Source organism: Salmo salar, chromosome ssa12 (assembly GCF_905237065.1).
Source record: "Salmo salar chromosome ssa12, Ssal_v3.1, whole genome shotgun sequence".
Lineage (NCBI taxonomy): Eukaryota > Metazoa > Chordata > Actinopteri > Salmoniformes > Salmonidae > Salmo > Salmo salar.
Window position 1 is genome coordinate 12,515,001 of NC_059453.1, and position 17,066 is coordinate 12,532,066.

The 17,066-nt window shown below is 51.2% G+C and overlaps 2 protein-coding genes across 9 annotated transcripts in view; both read left to right on the plus strand.

Annotated features, from left to right (window-relative positions):
- LOC123725608 (bromodomain-containing protein 4) overlaps positions 1 to 1,433 on the plus strand; it is a 13,181-nt gene extending 11,748 nt beyond the window's left edge. Inside the window, exons 5-7 of the mRNA XM_045692051.1 lie at positions 508 to 844; positions 1,056 to 1,065; positions 1,152 to 1,433. Of these exons, the coding sequence (XP_045548007.1) occupies positions 508 to 844; positions 1,056 to 1,065; positions 1,152 to 1,433 (629 nt within the window). The remainder of the gene's footprint in view (positions 1 to 507; positions 845 to 1,055; positions 1,066 to 1,151) is intronic.
- LOC106593723 (bromodomain-containing protein 4) overlaps positions 1,219 to 17,066 on the plus strand; it is a 90,759-nt gene continuing 74,911 nt past the window's right edge. The window contains exons 1-10 of one of the 8 annotated variants that reach the window (XM_045690717.1): positions 1,219 to 1,418; positions 4,793 to 4,951; positions 8,070 to 8,198; positions 10,353 to 10,625; positions 10,922 to 11,145; positions 11,456 to 11,556; positions 11,643 to 11,984; positions 12,297 to 12,389; positions 15,394 to 15,828; positions 16,080 to 16,940. In XM_045690717.1, the coding sequence (XP_045546673.1) occupies positions 4,829 to 4,951; positions 8,070 to 8,198; positions 10,353 to 10,625; positions 10,922 to 11,145; positions 11,456 to 11,556; positions 11,643 to 11,984; positions 12,297 to 12,389; positions 15,394 to 15,828; positions 16,080 to 16,940 (2,581 nt within the window). In that variant the 5' untranslated portion in view covers positions 1,219 to 1,418; positions 4,793 to 4,828. Of the gene's footprint in view, positions 1,419 to 4,792; positions 4,952 to 8,069; positions 8,199 to 9,764; positions 9,981 to 10,063; positions 10,104 to 10,352; positions 10,626 to 10,921; positions 11,171 to 11,455; positions 11,557 to 11,642; positions 11,985 to 12,296; positions 12,390 to 15,393; positions 15,829 to 16,079; positions 16,941 to 17,066 lie in introns of those variants that run through there. The other 7 variants (XM_045690716.1, XM_045690718.1, XM_045690719.1 and 4 more) reach the window with 7 other exon arrangements.

Here is a 17,066-nt window from a genome sequence, read left to right on the forward strand (position 1 = left end):
AGATCACTGTTGTCATTACTGATGGAGGGATTCAGATCACTGTTGTCATTACTGATGGAGGGATTCAGATCACTGTTGTCATTACTGATGGAGGGATTCAGATCACTGTTGTCATTACTGATGGAGGGATTCAGATCACTGTTGTCATTACTGATGGAGGGATTCAGATCACTGTTGTCATTACTGATGGAGGGATTCAGATCACTGTTGTCATTACTGATGGAGGGATTCAGATCACTGTTGTCATTACTGATGGAGGGATTCAGATCACTGTTGTCATTACTGATGGAGGGATTCAGATCACTGTTGTCATTACTGATGGAGGGATTCAGATCACTGTTGTCATTACTGATGGAGTACTTTCTCTCCTTCTCTTCTGTTCCTTTTTCTGTTGCTTATTCTCTCTTCTATTTTACTCTGGGTGGACTTCCATCCCCCCTCTCTCTCTCTCCATCCCCTCCCTGTCTGTCTCTCTCTACCCCCCCCCCCCCCCCTCCTCCTCTCCAGGTTTCCTGTCTAAGTCTGACTCCGGCCAGGATTCATCTCCCTCCTCCACCCCCCACACCCGAGGTTTCTCCTCCCCGTCGCCGGGCCCTCAGACTCGGGGGTCTCCCCGTATCCCAGGGGCCCCCCCACCCTCCCCCTCGCCCTCCCCCTCAGACCCATCCCCCCGCGTTCCCCCCCACCCCTCCCTCCCACGCCCCCAGCTGGGACCCCCTTTCCCCGTCAGCCCTCTGGATGTCCTGGCCCAGGGCCTCACCCACGTACCCCACCACCCCCAGCCCACCCAGGCCTTCACCCTGCTGCCCCACCCATCCTCCAGAGCATTGCACCCCCAGCTAAGGTGAGTAGACCAGAGGGAGTAAATAAGGGGTGGGGGTACGGGAGTCTGAAAGTGTGTGGTCGAGCGGAACGAGGAGACAAACGTATATTACTTAACGTCTGATATAGGAAGTCTCTCTCTTTCCTCCAGTCATGCTCTGAGATGTTCCCATGTGCCGTCATTATCTTACTGCTAGTTGAATCTCTCTTCATTCCTGTCCCCGGGGACCCAGCTGGGACCATGTTTACTTTTGTACTTTTAGCACATCGACTTATCAACTCATCATGTGTCATGCTTAGGGAATGTGTGGTGTTGTCTTGACCTCTAGCCCCTGACCTTTAACCCCCCCCTGCAGCAGAGGAAGAGCCAGAAGAGGAAGGCTGACACCACCACGCCCACCGCCAACGACCAGCTCAGCGAGTCGTCTCCCGTGGCGACGGAGCCCCCCCGCCCCCGCCGCGAGAGCAGTAGCCGCCCGCTGAAGCAGCCCAAACGAGAGCCTGCCCAGCCCGACTCCCAGCACCACCTGGGGCTAGGCGGGGAGATCCCTGGGGGCGGAGCGTTAACGAGTCATAGCGGGAGCCCCAAGCGCCAGGTATTATTCTCCTAATAAAACAAAAGGTTAAAACAGTGGGGGGAGGCAGTAGAGAAGCTGGCCAACCAGAAGGTTCAAATCACTGATGTATATAAACACCTGATGTCTGTACAGGGTTAGGGTTGTCTGTCTGTCTGTCTGTCTGTCTGTCTGTCTGTCTGTCTGTCTGTCTGTCTGTCTGTCTGTCTGTCTGTCTGTCTGTCTGTACAGGGTTAGGGTTGTCTGCCTGTCTGCCTGTCTGTCTGTCTGCCTGCCTGTCTGTCTGTCTGTCTGTCTGTCTGTCTGTCTGTCTGTCTGTCTGTCTGTCTGTACAGGGTTAGGGTTGTCTGTCTGCCTGTCTGTCTGTCTGTCTGTCTGTCTGTCTGTCTGTACAGGGTTTGGGTTGTGTCTGTCTGTCTGTCTGTCTGCCTGTCTGCCTGTCTGTACAGGGTTTGGGTTGTGTCTGTCTGTCTGTACAGGGTTTGGGTTGTGTCTGTCTGTCTGTACAGGGTTAGGGTTGTCTGTCTGCCTGTCTGCCTGTCTGTCTGTCTGTCTGTCTGTACAGGGTTTGGGTTGTGTCTGTCTGTCTGTACAGGGTTTGGGTTGTGTCTGTCTGTCTGTACAGGGTTTGGGTTGTGTCTGTCTGTCTGTACAGGGTTTGGGTTGTGTCTGTCTGTCTGTACAGGGTTTGGGTTGTGTCTGTCTGTCTGTACAGGGTTTGGGTTGTGTCTGTCTGTCTGTACAGGGTTTGGGTTGTGTCTGTCTGTCTGTACAGGGTTTGGGTTGTCTGCCTGTCTGTACAGGGTTTGGGTTGTGTCTGCCTGTCTGTCTGTACAGGGTTTGGGTTGTGTCTGTCTGTCTGTCTGTCTGTCTGTCTGTCTGTCTGTCTGTACAGGGTTAGGGTTGTCTGCCTGTCTGCCTGTCTGTCTGCCTGTCTGCCTGCCTGCCTGCCTGTCTGTCTGTCTGTCTGTCTGTCTGTCTGTTCTGTCTGTCTGTCTGTCTGTACAGGGTTAGGGTTGTCTGTCTGCCTGTCTGTCTGTCTGTCTGTCTGTCTGTCTGTACAGGGTTTGGGTTGTGTCTGTCTGTCTGTCTGTCTGCCTGTCTGCCTGTCTGTACAGGGTTTGGGTTGTGTCTGTCTGTCTGTACAGGGTTTGGGTTGTGTCTGTCTGTCTGTACAGGGTTTGGGTTGTTCGCCTTCTCCTGTCTGCCTCGTCTGTCTGTCTGTACAGGGTTTGGGTTGTGTCTGTCTGTCTGTACAGGGTTTGGGTTGTGTCTGTCTGTCTGTACAGGGTTTGGGTTGTGTCTGTCTGTCTGTACAGGGTTTGGGTTGTGTCTGTCTGTCTGTACAGGGTTTGGGTTGTGTCTGTCTGTCTGTACAGGGTTTGGGTTGTCTGCCTGTCTGTACAGGGTTTGGGTTGTGTCTGCCTGTCTGTCTGTACAGGGTTTGGGTTGTGTCTGCCTGTCTGTCTGTACAGGGTTTGGGTTGTGTCTGTCTGCCTGTCTGTCTGTACAGGGTTTGGGTTGTGTCTGTCTGCCTGTCTGTCTGTACAGGGTTTGGGTTGTGTCTGTCTGCCTGTCTGTCTGTACAGGGTTTGGGTTGTGTCTGTCTGCCTGTCTGTCTGTACAGGGTTTGGGTTGTGTCTGTCTGCCTGTCTGTCTGTACAGGGTTTGGGTTGTGTCTGTCTGCCTGTCTGTCTGTACAGGGTTTGGGTTGTCTGTCTGCCTGTCTGTCTACAGGGTTAGGGTTGTCTGTCTGCCTGTCTGTACAGGGTTTGGGTTGTGTCTGTCTGCCTGTCTGTCTACAGGGTTAGGGTTGTCTGTCTGTCTGTCTGTCTGTCTGTCTGTACAGGGTTAGGGTTGTCTGTCTGTCTGTCTGTCTGTACAGGGTTAGGGTTGTATCTGTCTGTCTGTACAGGGTTAGGGTTGTCTGTCTGTCTGTCTGTCTGTACAGGGTTAGGGTTGTATCTGTCTGTCTGTACAGGGTTAGGGTTGTCTGTCTGTCTGTCTGTACAGGGTTTGGGTTGTGTCTGTCTGCCTGTCTGTCTACAGGGTTAGGGTTGTCTGTCTGTCTGTCTGTCTGTCTGTCTGTCTGTCTGTCTGTCTGTCTGTCTGTCTGTACAGGGTTAGGGTTGTCTGTCTGTCTGTCTGTCTGTACAGGGTTAGGGTTGTCTGTCTGTCTGTCTGTACAGGGTTAGGGTTGTATCTGTCTGTCTGTACAGGGTTAGGGTTGTCTGTCTGTCTGTCTGTCTGTACAGGGTTAGGGTTGTATCTGTCTGTCTGTACAGGGTTAGGGTTGTCTGTCTGTCTGTCTGTCTGTACAGGGTTAGGGTTGTATCTGTCTCTGTACAGGGTTAGGGTTGTATCTGTCTGTCTGTCTACAGGGTTAGGGTTGTATCTGCCTACCTGTCTACAGGGTTAGGGTTGTCTGTCTGTCTGTCTGTCTGTTCAGGGTTAGGGTTGTATCTGTCTGTCTGTTCAGGGTTAGGGTTGTATCTGTCTGTCTGTTCAGGGTTAGGGTTGTATCTGTCTGTCTGTACAGGGTTAGGGTTGTATCTGTCTGTCTGTACAGGGTTAGGGTTGTATCTGTCTGTCTGTACAGGGTTAGGGTTGTATCTGCCTGCCTGTCTACAGGGTTAGGGTTGTCTGTCTGTCTGTACAGGGTTAGGGTTGTATCTGTCTGTCTGTACAGGGTTAGGGTTGTATCTGTCTGTCTGTACAGGGTTAGGGTTGTATCTGTCTGTCTGTACAGGGTTAGGGTTGTCTGTCTGTCTGTCTGTACAGGGTTAGGGTTGTATCTGCCTACCTGTCTACAGGGTTAGGGTTGTCTGTCTGTCTGTACAGGGTTAGGGTTGTCTGTCTGTCTGTCTGTACAGGGTTAGGGTTGTCTGTCTGTCTGTCTGTACAGGGTTAGGGTTGTATCTGTCTGTCTGTACAGGGTTAGGGTTGTATCTGTCTGTATATCAGAGTGGTTGGGTACACATTTCTCATATGGATTAATAGTCTTCTTTCATGTCTTTCTTTTTCCTCCTCCTCTCTTCCCCTCTTCCCCTCTCTTCCCCTCTCTTCCCCTCTCTTCCCCTCTCCTCCTCTCTTCCCCTCTCTTCCCCTCTCTTCCCCTCTCTTCCCCTCTCTCCCCCCTCTTCCCCTCTCTTCCCCTCTCTTCCCCCTCTCCTCCTCTCTTCCCCCCTCTTCCCCCTCTTCCCCCCTCTTCCCCCCTCTTCCCCTCTCTTCCCCCTCTCTTCCCCTCTCTTCCCCTCTCCCTCTCTTCCCCTCTCTTCCCCTCTCTTCCCCTCTCTTCCCCTCTCTTCCCCTCTCTTCCCCTCTCTTCCCCTCTCTTCCCCTCTCCTCCTCTCTTCCCCGCTCTTCCCCTCTCTTCCCCTCTCCTCCTCTCCTAGGAGCACCTGCTGTTCTGTGGGAGTCTGATCAGAGACATGTTGTCTAAGAAACACATTGCGTACGCGTGGCCGTTCTACAAGCCTGTCGACGCGCACGCCCTCGGCCTCCACGACTACCACATCATCATCAAACACCCTATGGACCTCGGAACCGTCAAGGTGAGCTCATCAAAAGTGGTCCCTCACTCACTCATTGTTCATTAGATGAGTGATGACGTCATCAGCAGTGGACCTCCCAGCTGTCTGAGAGGAAGACCAGACAGACCGTAGAGGAACTTCTATCTGCTCCTCTTATAGATCTGAATACATTGATGGTGTAGCACCAGGGGGTTCTGGGTAATACTTTGAAGGTGTAGCATCAGGGGGTTCTGGGTAATGCATTGATGGTGTAGCACCGGGGGTTCTGGGTAATGCATTGATGGTGTAGCACCGGGGGTTCTGGGTAATGCATTGATGGTGTAGCACCAGGGGTTTCTGGGTAATGCATTGATGGTGTAGCACCAGGGGTTTCTGGGTAATGCATTGATGGTGTAGCACCAGGGGTTTCTGGGTAATGCATTGAAGGTGTAGCACCAGGGGGTTCTGGGTAATGCATTGATGGTGTAGCACCAGGGGGTCTGGGTAATGCATTGATGGTGTAGCACCGGGGGGTCTGGGTAATGCATTGATGGTGTAGCACCGGGGGGTTCTGGGTAATATATTGAAGGTGTAGCATCAAGGGGTTCTGGGTAATACATTGATGGTGTCGCATCAGGGGTTCTGGGTAATGCATTTAAGGGGTAATGCATTTAAGGTGTAACGTCGGGGTTCTGGGTAATACATTGAAGGTGTAGCACCAGGGGTTCTGGGTAATGCATTGATGGTGTAGCACCGGGGGGTCTGGGTAATGCATTGATGGTGTAGCACCGGGGGGTTCTGGGTAATATATTGAAGGTGTAGCATCAAGGGGTTCTGGGTAATACATTGATGGTGTCGCATCAGGGGGTTCTGGGTAATGCATTTAAGGGGTAATGCATTTAAGGTGTAACGTCGGGGTTCTGGGTAATACATTGAAGGTGTAGCACCAGGGGTTCTGGGTAATGCATTGATGGTGTAGCACCAGGGGTTTCTGGGTAATGCATTGATGGTGTAGCACCAGGGGTTTCTGGGTAATACATTAAAGGTGTAGCACCAGGGGGTTCTGGGTAAAGCATTGAAGGTGTAGCACTAGGGGTATGGGTAATGCATTGAAGGTGTAACATCAGGGGGTTCTGGGTAATACATTGAAGGTGTAGCACCAGGGGGTTCTGGGTAATACATTGAAGGTGTAGCACCAGGAGGTTCTGGGTAAAGCATTGAAGGTGTAGCACCAGGGGTTTCTGGGTAATACATTGAAGGTGTAGCACCAGGAGTTTCTGGGTAAAACATTGAAGGTGTAGCACCAGGGGGTTATTGGGTAATGCATTGATGGTGTAGCACCGGGGGGTCTGGGTAATGCATTGATGGTGTAGCACCGGGGGGTTCTGGGTAATATATTGAAGGTGTAGCATCAAGGGGTTCTGGGTAATACATTGATGGTGTCGCATCAGGGGGTTCTGGGTAATGCATTTAAGGGGTAATGCATTTAAGGTGTAACGTCGGGGTTCTGGGTAATACATTGAAGGTGTAGCACCAGGGGTTCTGGGTAATGCATTGATGGTGTAGCACCAGGGGTTTCTGGGTAATGCATTGATGGTGTAGCACCAGGGGTTTCTGGGTAATACATTAAAGGTGTAGCACCAGGGGGTTCTGGGTAAAGCATTGAAGGTGTAGCACCAGGAGGTTCTGGGTAATACATTGATGGTGTAGCACCAGGGGGTTATTGGGTAATGCATTGATGGTGTAGCACCAGGGGTTTCTGGGTAATGCATTGATGGTGTAGCACCAGGGGGTTCTGGGTAATTCATTGAAGGTGTAGCACTAGGGGTTCTGGGTAATGCATTTAAGGTGTAGCGTCGGGGTTCTGGGTAATGCATTGAAGGTGTAGCACTAGGGGTTCTGGGTAATGCATTGAAGGTGTAGCATTAGGGGGTTCTGGGTAATACATTGAAGGTGTAGCATCAGGGGGTTCTGGGTAATGCATTGAAGGTGTAGCACCAGGAGGTTCTGGGTAAAGCATTGAAGGTGTAGCACCAGGGGTTTCTGGGTAATGCATTGATGGTGTAGCACCAGGGGTTTCTGGGTAATACATTAAAGGTGTAGCACCAGGGGGTTCTGGGTAAAGCATTGAAGGTGTAGCACTAGGGGTATGGGTAATGCATTGAAGGTGTAACATCAGGGGTTCTGGGTAATACATTGAAGGTGTAGCACCAGGGGGTTCTGGGTAATACATTGAAGGTGTAGCACCAGGAGGTTCTGGGTAAAGCATTGAAGGTGTAGCACCAGGGGTTTCTGGGTAATACATTGAAGGTGTAGCACCAGGAGTTTCTGGGTAAAGCATTGAAGGTGTAGCACCAGGGGGTTATTGGGTAATGCATTGATGGTGTAGCACCAGGGGTTTCTGGGTAATGCATTGATGGTTTAGCACCAGGGGTTTCTGGGTAATGCATTGATGGTGTAGCACCAGGGGTTTCTGGGTAATGCATTGATGGTGTAGCACCAGGGGGTTCTGGGTAATGCATTGAAGGTGTAGCACTAGGGTTTCTGGGTAATGCATTGAAGGTGTAGCACCAGGGGGTTATTGGGTAATACATTGAAGGTGTAGCACCAGGAGGTTCTGGGTAAAGCATTGAAGGTGTAGCACCAGGGGGTTATTGGGTAATACATTGAAGGTGTAGCACCAGGGGGTTATTGGGTAATACATTGAAGGTGTAGCACCAGGGGGTTATTGGGTAATACATTGAAGGTGTAGCACCAGGGGGTTATTGGGTAATACATTGAAGGTGTAGCACCAGGGGGTTATTGGGTAATACATTGAAGGTGTAGCACCAGGGGGTTATTGGGTAATACATTGAATGGGGGGTGTTTATGTTTTCACCAGGCGGATCGGAATTTGTTAAGAAGGACATGCTGTTGCATCCTGTAGTTGCATGCTCTGTTAGATGAATTACCATAATCTAAATGTGATTTCTGTCATTCTGAGCACCTTGGGTGGGCGCCCTAATGGGTTATGCACCCAATGCATATGGATCTGGTAAATTAAAACGCTGCCGGTCAAATGTCTGGCACCACATTTTCCTAAATGAAACGCTTGTTTTCACTGGTTGTGTTAATTGGTAACCGTGTCTCTGTCCCTCACCGTGTGTCTTTGTTCCCTCAGGATAAGCTGGACAGCAGGCAGTACAGAGATGCTCAGGACTTTGCTGCTGATGTCCGGTTGATGTTCTCCAACTGTTACAAATACAACCCCCCAGACCATGACGTGGTCAATATGGCACGCAAACTACAGGTAAACTACACAGCGTGGTCAATATGGCACGCAAACTACAGGTAAACTACACAACGTGGTCAATATGGCACGCAAACTACACAGCGTGGTCAATATGGCACGCAAACTACAGGTAAACTACACAGCGTGGTCAATATGGCACGCAAACTACAGGTAAACTACACAGCGTGGTCAATATGGCACGCAAACTACAGGTAAACTACACAACGTGGTCAATATGGCACACAAACTACAGGTAAACTACGCAACGTGGTCAATATGGCACGCAAACTACAGGTAAACTACACAACGTGGTCAATATGGCACGTAAACTACACAGCGTGGTCAATATGGCACGCAAACTACAGGTAAACTACACAGCGTGGTCAATATGGCACGCAAACTACAGGTAAACTACACAACGTGGTCAGTATGGCACGCAAACTACAGGTAAACTACACAGCGTGGTCGGTATGGCACGCAAACTACAGGTAAACTACACAACGTGGTCAGTATGGCACGCAAACTACAGGTAAACTACACAACGTGGTCAGTATGGCACGCAAACTACAGGTAAACTACACAACGTGGTCAATATGGCACGCAAACTACAGGTAAACTACACAACGTGGTCAATATGGCACGCAAACTACAGGTAAACTACACAGCGTGGTCAATATGGCACGCAAACTACAGGTAAACTACACAACGTGGTCAGTATGGCACGCAAACTACAGGTAAACTACACAGCGTGGTCAATATGGCACGCAAACTACAGGTAAACTACACAGCGTGGTCAATATGGCACGCAAACTACAGGTAAACTACACAACGTGGTCAGTATGGCACGCAAACTACAGGTAAACTACACAGCGTGGTCAGTATGGCACGCAAACTACAGGTAAACTACACAACGTGGTCAGTATGGCACGCAAACTACAGGTAAACTACACAACGTGGTCAGTATGGCACGCAAACTACAGGTAAACTACACAACGTGGTCAATATGGCACGCAAACTACAGGTAAACTACACAACGTGGTCAATATGGCACGCGAACTACAGGTAAACTACACAACGTGGTCAATATGGCACGCGAACTACAGGTAAACTACACAACGTGGTCAATATGGCACGCGAACTACAGGTAAACTACACAGCGTGGTCAATATGGCACGCGAACTACAGGTAAACTACACAACGTGGTCAATATGGCACGCGAACTACAGGTAAACTACACAACGTGGTCAATATGGCACGCAAACTACAGGTAAACTACACAACGTGGTCAATATGGCACGCAAACTACAGGTAAACTACACAACGTGGTCAATATGGCACGCAAACTACAGGTAAACTACACAGCGTGGTCAATATGGCACGCAAACTACAGGTAAACTACACAACGTGGTCAGTATGGCACGCAAACTACAGGTAAACTACACAACGTGGTCAGTATGGCACGCAAACTACAGGTAAACTACACAACGTGGTCAGTATGGCACGCAAACTACAGGTAAACTACACAACGTGGTCAATGTGGCACGCAAACTACAGGTAAACTACACAGCGTGGTCAATGTGGCACGCAAACTACAGGTAAACTACACAGCGTGGTCAATATGGCACGCAAACTACAGGTAAACTACACAACGTGGTCAATATGGCACGCAAACTACAGGTAAACTACACAGCGTGGTCAATATGGCACGCAAACTACAGGTAAACTACACAGCGTGGTCAATATGGCACGCAAACTACAGGTAAACTACACAGCGTGGTCAATATGGCACGCAAACTACAGGTAAACTACACAGCGTGGTCAATATGGCACGTAAACTACAGGTAAACTACACAGCGTGGTCAATATGGCACGCAAACTACAGGTAAACTACACAGCGTGGTCAATATGGCACGCAAACTACAGGTAAACTACACAACACATCTGACAATCATAACAAACAAAAAATACAACCAACCAACAGCACTTTCAGACAATGACAGGTGTCAACATAAACAGTGTTGAATGGATGAATGATGAACTACAAATCTCACTGTGCCACGGACTAAAGTTCCCATGGTTCATAGCTCTGACCGCTTTCAATTCAAGGGGCTTTATTGGCATGGGAAACATATGTTAACATTGACAAAGCTCTCTCTTTCTCTCTCTCTACAGGACGTATTTGAGATGCGCTTTGCCAAAATGCCAGACGAGCTTGAGGAGACAGCCCCCCTCCCCTCCCCACCCCTCAAACCCATCCCCTCCCCTGCCCTCCACCCCCTCCCTGTCCCCACCCTCCACCCCCTCCCCACCCCCTCAGCCAAACAGCCCCCTGCCCCCCGACCCCCCTCCTCCTCCGATGACAGCTCCTCCTCGTCGGAATCAGAATCCTCCGAGGGAGGTTTGGAACACGAGAGAACACAGAGACTGGCTGAGCTACAGGAACAGGTGAGGGGGAGAGGAGAAGGGATCTCCTGAGGGTGAAGGGGGTGAAAGAGGTAAAGAAAGTGTAGGAAGGATAAAACTCTGTGTTGATACTGACTCACCCAAAGAGAAAGAATAAAATAATTAAGAAAGGGGTTAGGAAAAGAAGAGAAGAGAGAGGGAGAGGGAGAGCAAGGGATTTTCACCTGAACACAGAACCGGTAAAAGAAGAGAGGAAGGAGGGGTGGAGAAAATGAAAGAGTTTAGAGGAAGCTGTGTTTCTCTTTTAACATCCTCCTGTGTGTTTGTCTGTCCTACAGCTCAAAGCTGTTCACGAACAGCTGGCCGCTCTGTCCACACCCCAGGTCACCAAGCCCAAGAGAAAAGAGAGGGAGAAGGAGAAGAAGAATAAAGACAAGTACAAGAAGAAGATAGGAGGGGAGGAGCCACCAGAGATCCCGCCCCCTGCCATCCTCCAGCCAATCAGAAAGAGCAAAAACAGCAAGGAGCCGGTGACCATGCCCAAGAAGATCAAGAAACCGAGGTAGGATGGATGGAGAGAAGCCCAGGTAGGATGGATGGAGAGAAGCCCAGGTAGGATGGATGGATGGAGAGAAGCCCAGGTAGGATGGATGGATGGAGAGAAGCCCAGGTAGGATGGATGGATGGAGAGAAGCCCAGGTAGGATGGATGGATGGAGAGAAGCCCAGGTAGGATGGATGGAGAGAAGCCCAGGTAGAGAAATCTGGGTAGGATGGATAAACGCAGGATGGACAGTGGAGGTTTCTGATTGATTCATCATTTCTCTCTGACACGCTCTGTCAACTCGCTCTCATCTCTCTCTTTCTCCACAGTAAAAAAGAAAGTATGAAGAACAGTCGTCCGGGCGCCCCACATCAGACCGGCTCCACCCCCCTTGCCCCCTCAGCCTCGCTGGAGGCAGAAGATGACACGAGTGAGTGAGTGAGAGAGATTTTGTAAGATAAAAAAATAAAAAATAAAGTATTTTTTAAAATGTTAATGTATTTGTCTGTGTCCCAGGTGTGTTTGTGGGCGGGGCAGCTGACAGGTGTAAGCCAATGTCCTACGAGGAGAAACGCCAGCTCAGTCTGGACATCAATAAACTGCCCGGCGACAAGCTTGGCCGCGTCGTCCACATCATCCAATCACGAGAGCCATCGCTCAAGAACACCAACCCAGACGAGATAGAGATCGACTTTGAGGCGCTGAAACCCTCGACGCTCCGAGAGCTGGAGAAATATGTCTGGACCAGCCTTAGAAAGAAAAAGAAATCCCAGCCAGGTAAGAGAGAGAGATGGGGAGGGAGAGAGCCTGAGAAATGCATCTCGACCAGCCTTAGAAAGAAGAAGATATCACAGCCAGGTAAAAAGGAGCGAGAGGGAGGGAAGGAGGGACGGAAGAGAGTGAGTGGTGGAAAAATAATGGAGAAAGAGAGGGAGAAAGAGAGAGTGGTGGTGAAATAATGACACACCAGGAGAGGATGTGTGTGTTCACGGAGGGAGGGAGGGAGGGAGGGAGGGAGGGAGGGAGGGAGGGAGGGAGGGAGGGAGGGTGAAATAATATTGACCAGAATGACCAGTTAACCCATCCAGGGAGAGAGTGTTAACCCATCCAGGGAGAGAGTGTTAACCCATCCAGGGAGAGAGTGTTAACCCATCCTGTGTGTGTGTGAAGCAGTAGAGAAGGCTCTGGAGGTGACCAGTGTGATGAAGATGAAGACGGGATCTTCATCAGGCAGCAGTGACTCCTCTGACAGCGACAACACAGGTAACACACACAACACTACACACACACACATGGCTCATAATACATAGTTTGAGTGGGGTATCACGTCGGGCAGCAGGAGTGTGCAGCTCTCAGTCAACTGGTTGTATTGCAGCTCTCAGTCAGCTGGTTGTATTGCAGCTCTCAGTCAACTGGTTGTATTGCAGCTCTCAGTCAACTGGTTGTATTGCAGCTCTCAGTCAACTGGTTGTATTGCAGCTCTCAGTCAACTGGTTGTATTGCAGCTCTCAGTCAACTGGTTGTATTGCAGCTCTCAGTCAACTGGTTGCATTGCAGCTCTCAGTCAGCTGGTTGCATTGCAGCTCTCAGTCAACTGGTTGTATTGCAGCTCTCAGTCAGCTGGTTGTATTGCAGCTCTCAGTCAACTGGTTGTATTGCAGCTCTCAGTCAACTGGTTGTATTGCAGCTCTCAGTCAGCTGGTTGTATTGCAGCTCTCAGTCAGCTGGTTGTATTGCAGCTCTCAGTCAGCTGGTTGTATTGCAGCTCTCAGTCAGCTGGTTGTATTGCAGCTCTCAGTCAACTGGTTGTATTGCAGCTCTCAGTCAACTGGTTGTATTGCAGCTCGCAGTCAACTGGTTGTATTGCAGCTCGCAGTCAACTGGTTGTATTGCAGCTCGCAGTCAACTGGTTGTATTGCAGCTCTCAGTCAGCTGGTTGTATTGCAGCTCTCAGTCAGCTGGTTGTATTGCAGCTCTCAGTCAGCTGGTTGTATTGCAGCTCTCAGTCAGCTGGTTGTATTGCAGCTCTCAGTCAACTGGTTGTATTGCAGCTCTCAGTCAACTGGTTGTATTGCAGCTCTCAGTCAGCTGGTTGTATTGCAGCTCTCAGTCAGCTGGTTGTATTGCAGCTCTCAGTCAACGCTCTCAGTCAACTGGTTGTATTGCAGCTCTCAGTCAGCTGGTTGTATTGCAGCTCTCAGTCAGCTGGTTGTATTGCAGCTCTCAGTCAGCTGGTTGTATTGCAGCTCTCAGTCAACTGGTTGTGAAGCAGCTGTCAGTCAACTGGTTGTATTGCAGCTCTCAGTCAGCTGGTTGTGAAGCAGCTGTCAGTCAACTGGTTGTGAAGCAGCTGTCAGTCAACTGGTTGTGAAGCAGCTGTCAGTCAGCTGGTTGTGAAGCAGCTGTCAGTCAGCTGGTTGTGAAGCAGCTGTCAGTCAGCTGGTTGTGAAGCAGCTGTCAGTAGAACGACAGAATGCATCAGGGATTTGTGCATCTTTCTGAAGAAGTAAAGCCTGTTGTTGTGTAGCTACTTAGCATGGAGGAGACAGTTAGCATGGAGGAGACAGTTAGCATGGAGGAGACAGTTAGCATGGAGGAGACAGTTAGCATGGAGGAGACAGTTAGCATGGAGGAGACAGTTAGCATGGAGGAGACAGTTAGCATGGAGGAGACAGTTAGCATGGAGGAGACAGTTTGCATGGAGGAGACAGTTTGCATGGAGGAGACAGTTTGCATGGAGGAGACAGTTTGCATGGAGGAGACAGTTTGCATGGAGGAGACAGTTTGCATGGAGGAGACAGTTAGCATGGAGGAGACAGTTAGCATGGAGGAGACAGTTAGCATGCAAGAAACAGTCATTTCTAAAGGCTTCCCACAAAAACCTTCCCAATGAAATGTTGTCTGTGAAGTAGGACAACCTGACAGAATGATATCATGATGATTTCTATCAACGGGGTGGGCATTTTACAGTACAGAAACGCCACTAGCCAAACACAACTGTCTCTTCCTCGGTGTGCAATTGAATTAAAGGTGAACTTCAGTATGGGTTTTTGTTTGGGTTTTTTCCAGACCTCAGAAGTGGCCTCCTGATGTGATTTAAAGCATTGCTGTGGACTTTGAACATCCAATTTAGCTGTCAGAAAGAAATGAGTTGTGATTTTGAGAGTGAAAAAAACTAGCAAAACTGAACCTTATTTGGCCAAAAAAATCAAATGTTATAGGGTCTTACAAGCCTGCTCACTGTTCAAGGTCACTAACAATAACACCCTTTTTGAGATTGCGCAAAGTTTGTTTTTTTCATGTCAATATGATATTAAGTTACAATGTAAGGATTTGTGTGTGGAGGTAGGTTATTATAGTTATAGACTATTAGACTATTGGCTACTTTCATCTCTTTCCACTCCTCCCCTGATCTGGGCCAATAGTTTTTCCGTTCGGGCCAGTAGCTTTCAGTTGGCACTGGCCCGGTGTGCCGCTGGGAAATTGACCTAAATGTCAAGCCCTGTACACACAACATTTTCATTATGTTGTCTCTCTCTCCTGCTCTCCCTCTCTCTCTCTCTCTCCTGCGCTCCCTCTCTCCCTCTCTCCTGCGCTCCCTCTCTCCCTCTCTCCTGCGCTCCCTCTCTCTCTCTCTCTCTCTCCTGCGCTCCCTCTCTCTCTCTCTCCTGCGCTCCCTCTCTCTCTCTCTCTCTCTCCTGCGCTCCCTCTCTCTCTCTCTCTCTCTCCTGCGCTCCCTCTCTCTCTCTCTCTCTCTCCTGCGCTCCCTCTCTCTCTCTCTCTCTCTCTCTCCTGCGCTCCCTCTCTCTCTCTCTCTCTCTCTCTCCTGCGCTCCCTCTCTCTCTCTCTCCCTCTCTCCTGCGCTCCCTCCCCTCTCTCCTGCGCTCCCTCTCTCTCTCCTGCGCTCCCTCTCTCTCCCTCTCTCTCTCTCCTGCGCTCCCTCTCTCTCTCTCTCCTGCGCTCCCTCTCTCTCTCTCTCCTGCGCTCCCTCTCTCTCTCTCTCCTGCGCTCCCTCTCTCTCTCTCTCCTGCGCTCCCTCTCTCTCTCTCTCCTGCGCTTCCTCTCCTGCGCTCCCTCTCTCGCTCCCTCTCTCTCGCTCTCCTGCGCTCTCCTGCGCTCCCTCTCTCTCTCTCTCCTGCGCTCCCTCTCTCGCGCTCTCCTGCGCTCCTTCTCTCGCGCTCCCTCTCTCGCGCTCTCCTGCTCTCTCTCCTGCTCTCTCTCTCTCTCTCTCTCTCTCTCTCTCTCTCTCTCTCTCTCTCTCTCTCAGGGCTGGCCCCCCAGCAGCAAAAGTCCTCCTCTAGCAATATATACTGTAAGAGACCCCACCAGTCCAGCAAGGGCAGGGTCAGCATCACTGCCCCTCTGGACCCCTCCTCCCCCCAGACCCCCCTAGTTCAATCCAAACCCCCCCAGCAGCAGCATCAACACCCCTTCGCCCCCCCTCCTCCTCCCTCCATCCCCACTGTCCCCGTGACCTCTCTGGACTCCTCTTTGACCTTTGACCCCCTAGCTCACTTCCTGGCCCCCCATCAGAGCCAGCAGGTGGGGGAGCCCCCCTGTAATGAACTGGGGGCCCCTGCCGCCGGACCCCCCCACCTCAACGCTACCAACACACACACACACCCGGCCACACACACCTCTGAGCGCACACAGCCCTTCCTCAGCCACCAAGCCGTCATGCCCTCCGTCATGCTCTCCCCAGGTATGTGGATGAACAGACACACACCACACATTTCTACACTTCATTGTGTCGAGGGGTTTTGGTTTTAATGAAACATTTAGATTTTAGAAATATAATTTATTTCTGTACTTACTCTTTTTGTCCCTCACCCCCATTCTCCTCCCTCCCTTCTCTCCTCCCTCCCTTCTCTCTCTCCTCCCTCCCTCCCTCCCTCCCTTCTCTCTCTCCTCCCTCCCTCCCTTCTCTCTCTCCTCCCTCCCTTCTCTCTGTAGCACTCCACAACGCTCTCCCCCAGCAGCCGTCCCGCCCCAGCAACCGGGCAGCCCCCAAACCCCCTCAACCTCCCCCCTCCTCCCTCCCCCCCTCCACTTCCTCCGCTCCTCCTCCCCCCCAGCCCTCCCTCCACATTCCCCAGCCCTCCCTCCCCATTCCCCAACCCTCCCTCCCTCGCCCTTGTGTCCCCTCTCCCCCCACCCCCCACGGAATCCTGGGGGTCTCGGCCCAACCCCCTCAAGCCCTATTTGAGGACGACGAGGAGGCCGTGCCCAGTAACTCTGAAACCCCTCCCCTCCCACTCAGCCAGGTGCACATGTACCTGCAGTCGTCTCGGCCCCCGGCACACATACACCCCCACACACAGTCTCCTGTGCGGGTCCAGTCTCAGCTCATGTCCCGGCCCCCGGCCCACACACAGTCTCCTGGGCGGGTCCAGTCTCAGCTCATGTCCCGGCCCCCGGCCCATACACAGTCTCCTGGGCGGGTCCAGTCTCAGCTCATGTCCCGGCCCCCGGCCCATACACAGTCTCCTGGGCGGGTCCAGTCTCAGCTCATGTCCCGGCCCCCGGCCCATACACAGTCTCCTGGGCGGGTCCAGTCTCAGCTCATGCAGGCCATGCAGACTCAGTCACAGGCAGCGGCCGCTCCAACCCAGCAACAGCAGAGGCTCGCAACACATCCTCACTCACACCCTCACACACACCCTCACTCACATGCTCACACACACTTGCAGCAGGCGGGACAGGGGATGTTGTTCCCCCAGCAACAGAGCACCATCCACCCGGCACAGAAAGGGCTCAAGCAGATACTACATCCACAACCATCACCACGGATCAAAACTGAGCCTTTCAATACAGGTAGGAGAGATAATACACGCAAGCATACACACGCAGGCAGGCAGACAGACAACACCCACTAGAGGGATTCTTGGATTCCGAAAAAGGAAGATCTGAACCGAATTGGATCCGTGAAATTTCCCGTTC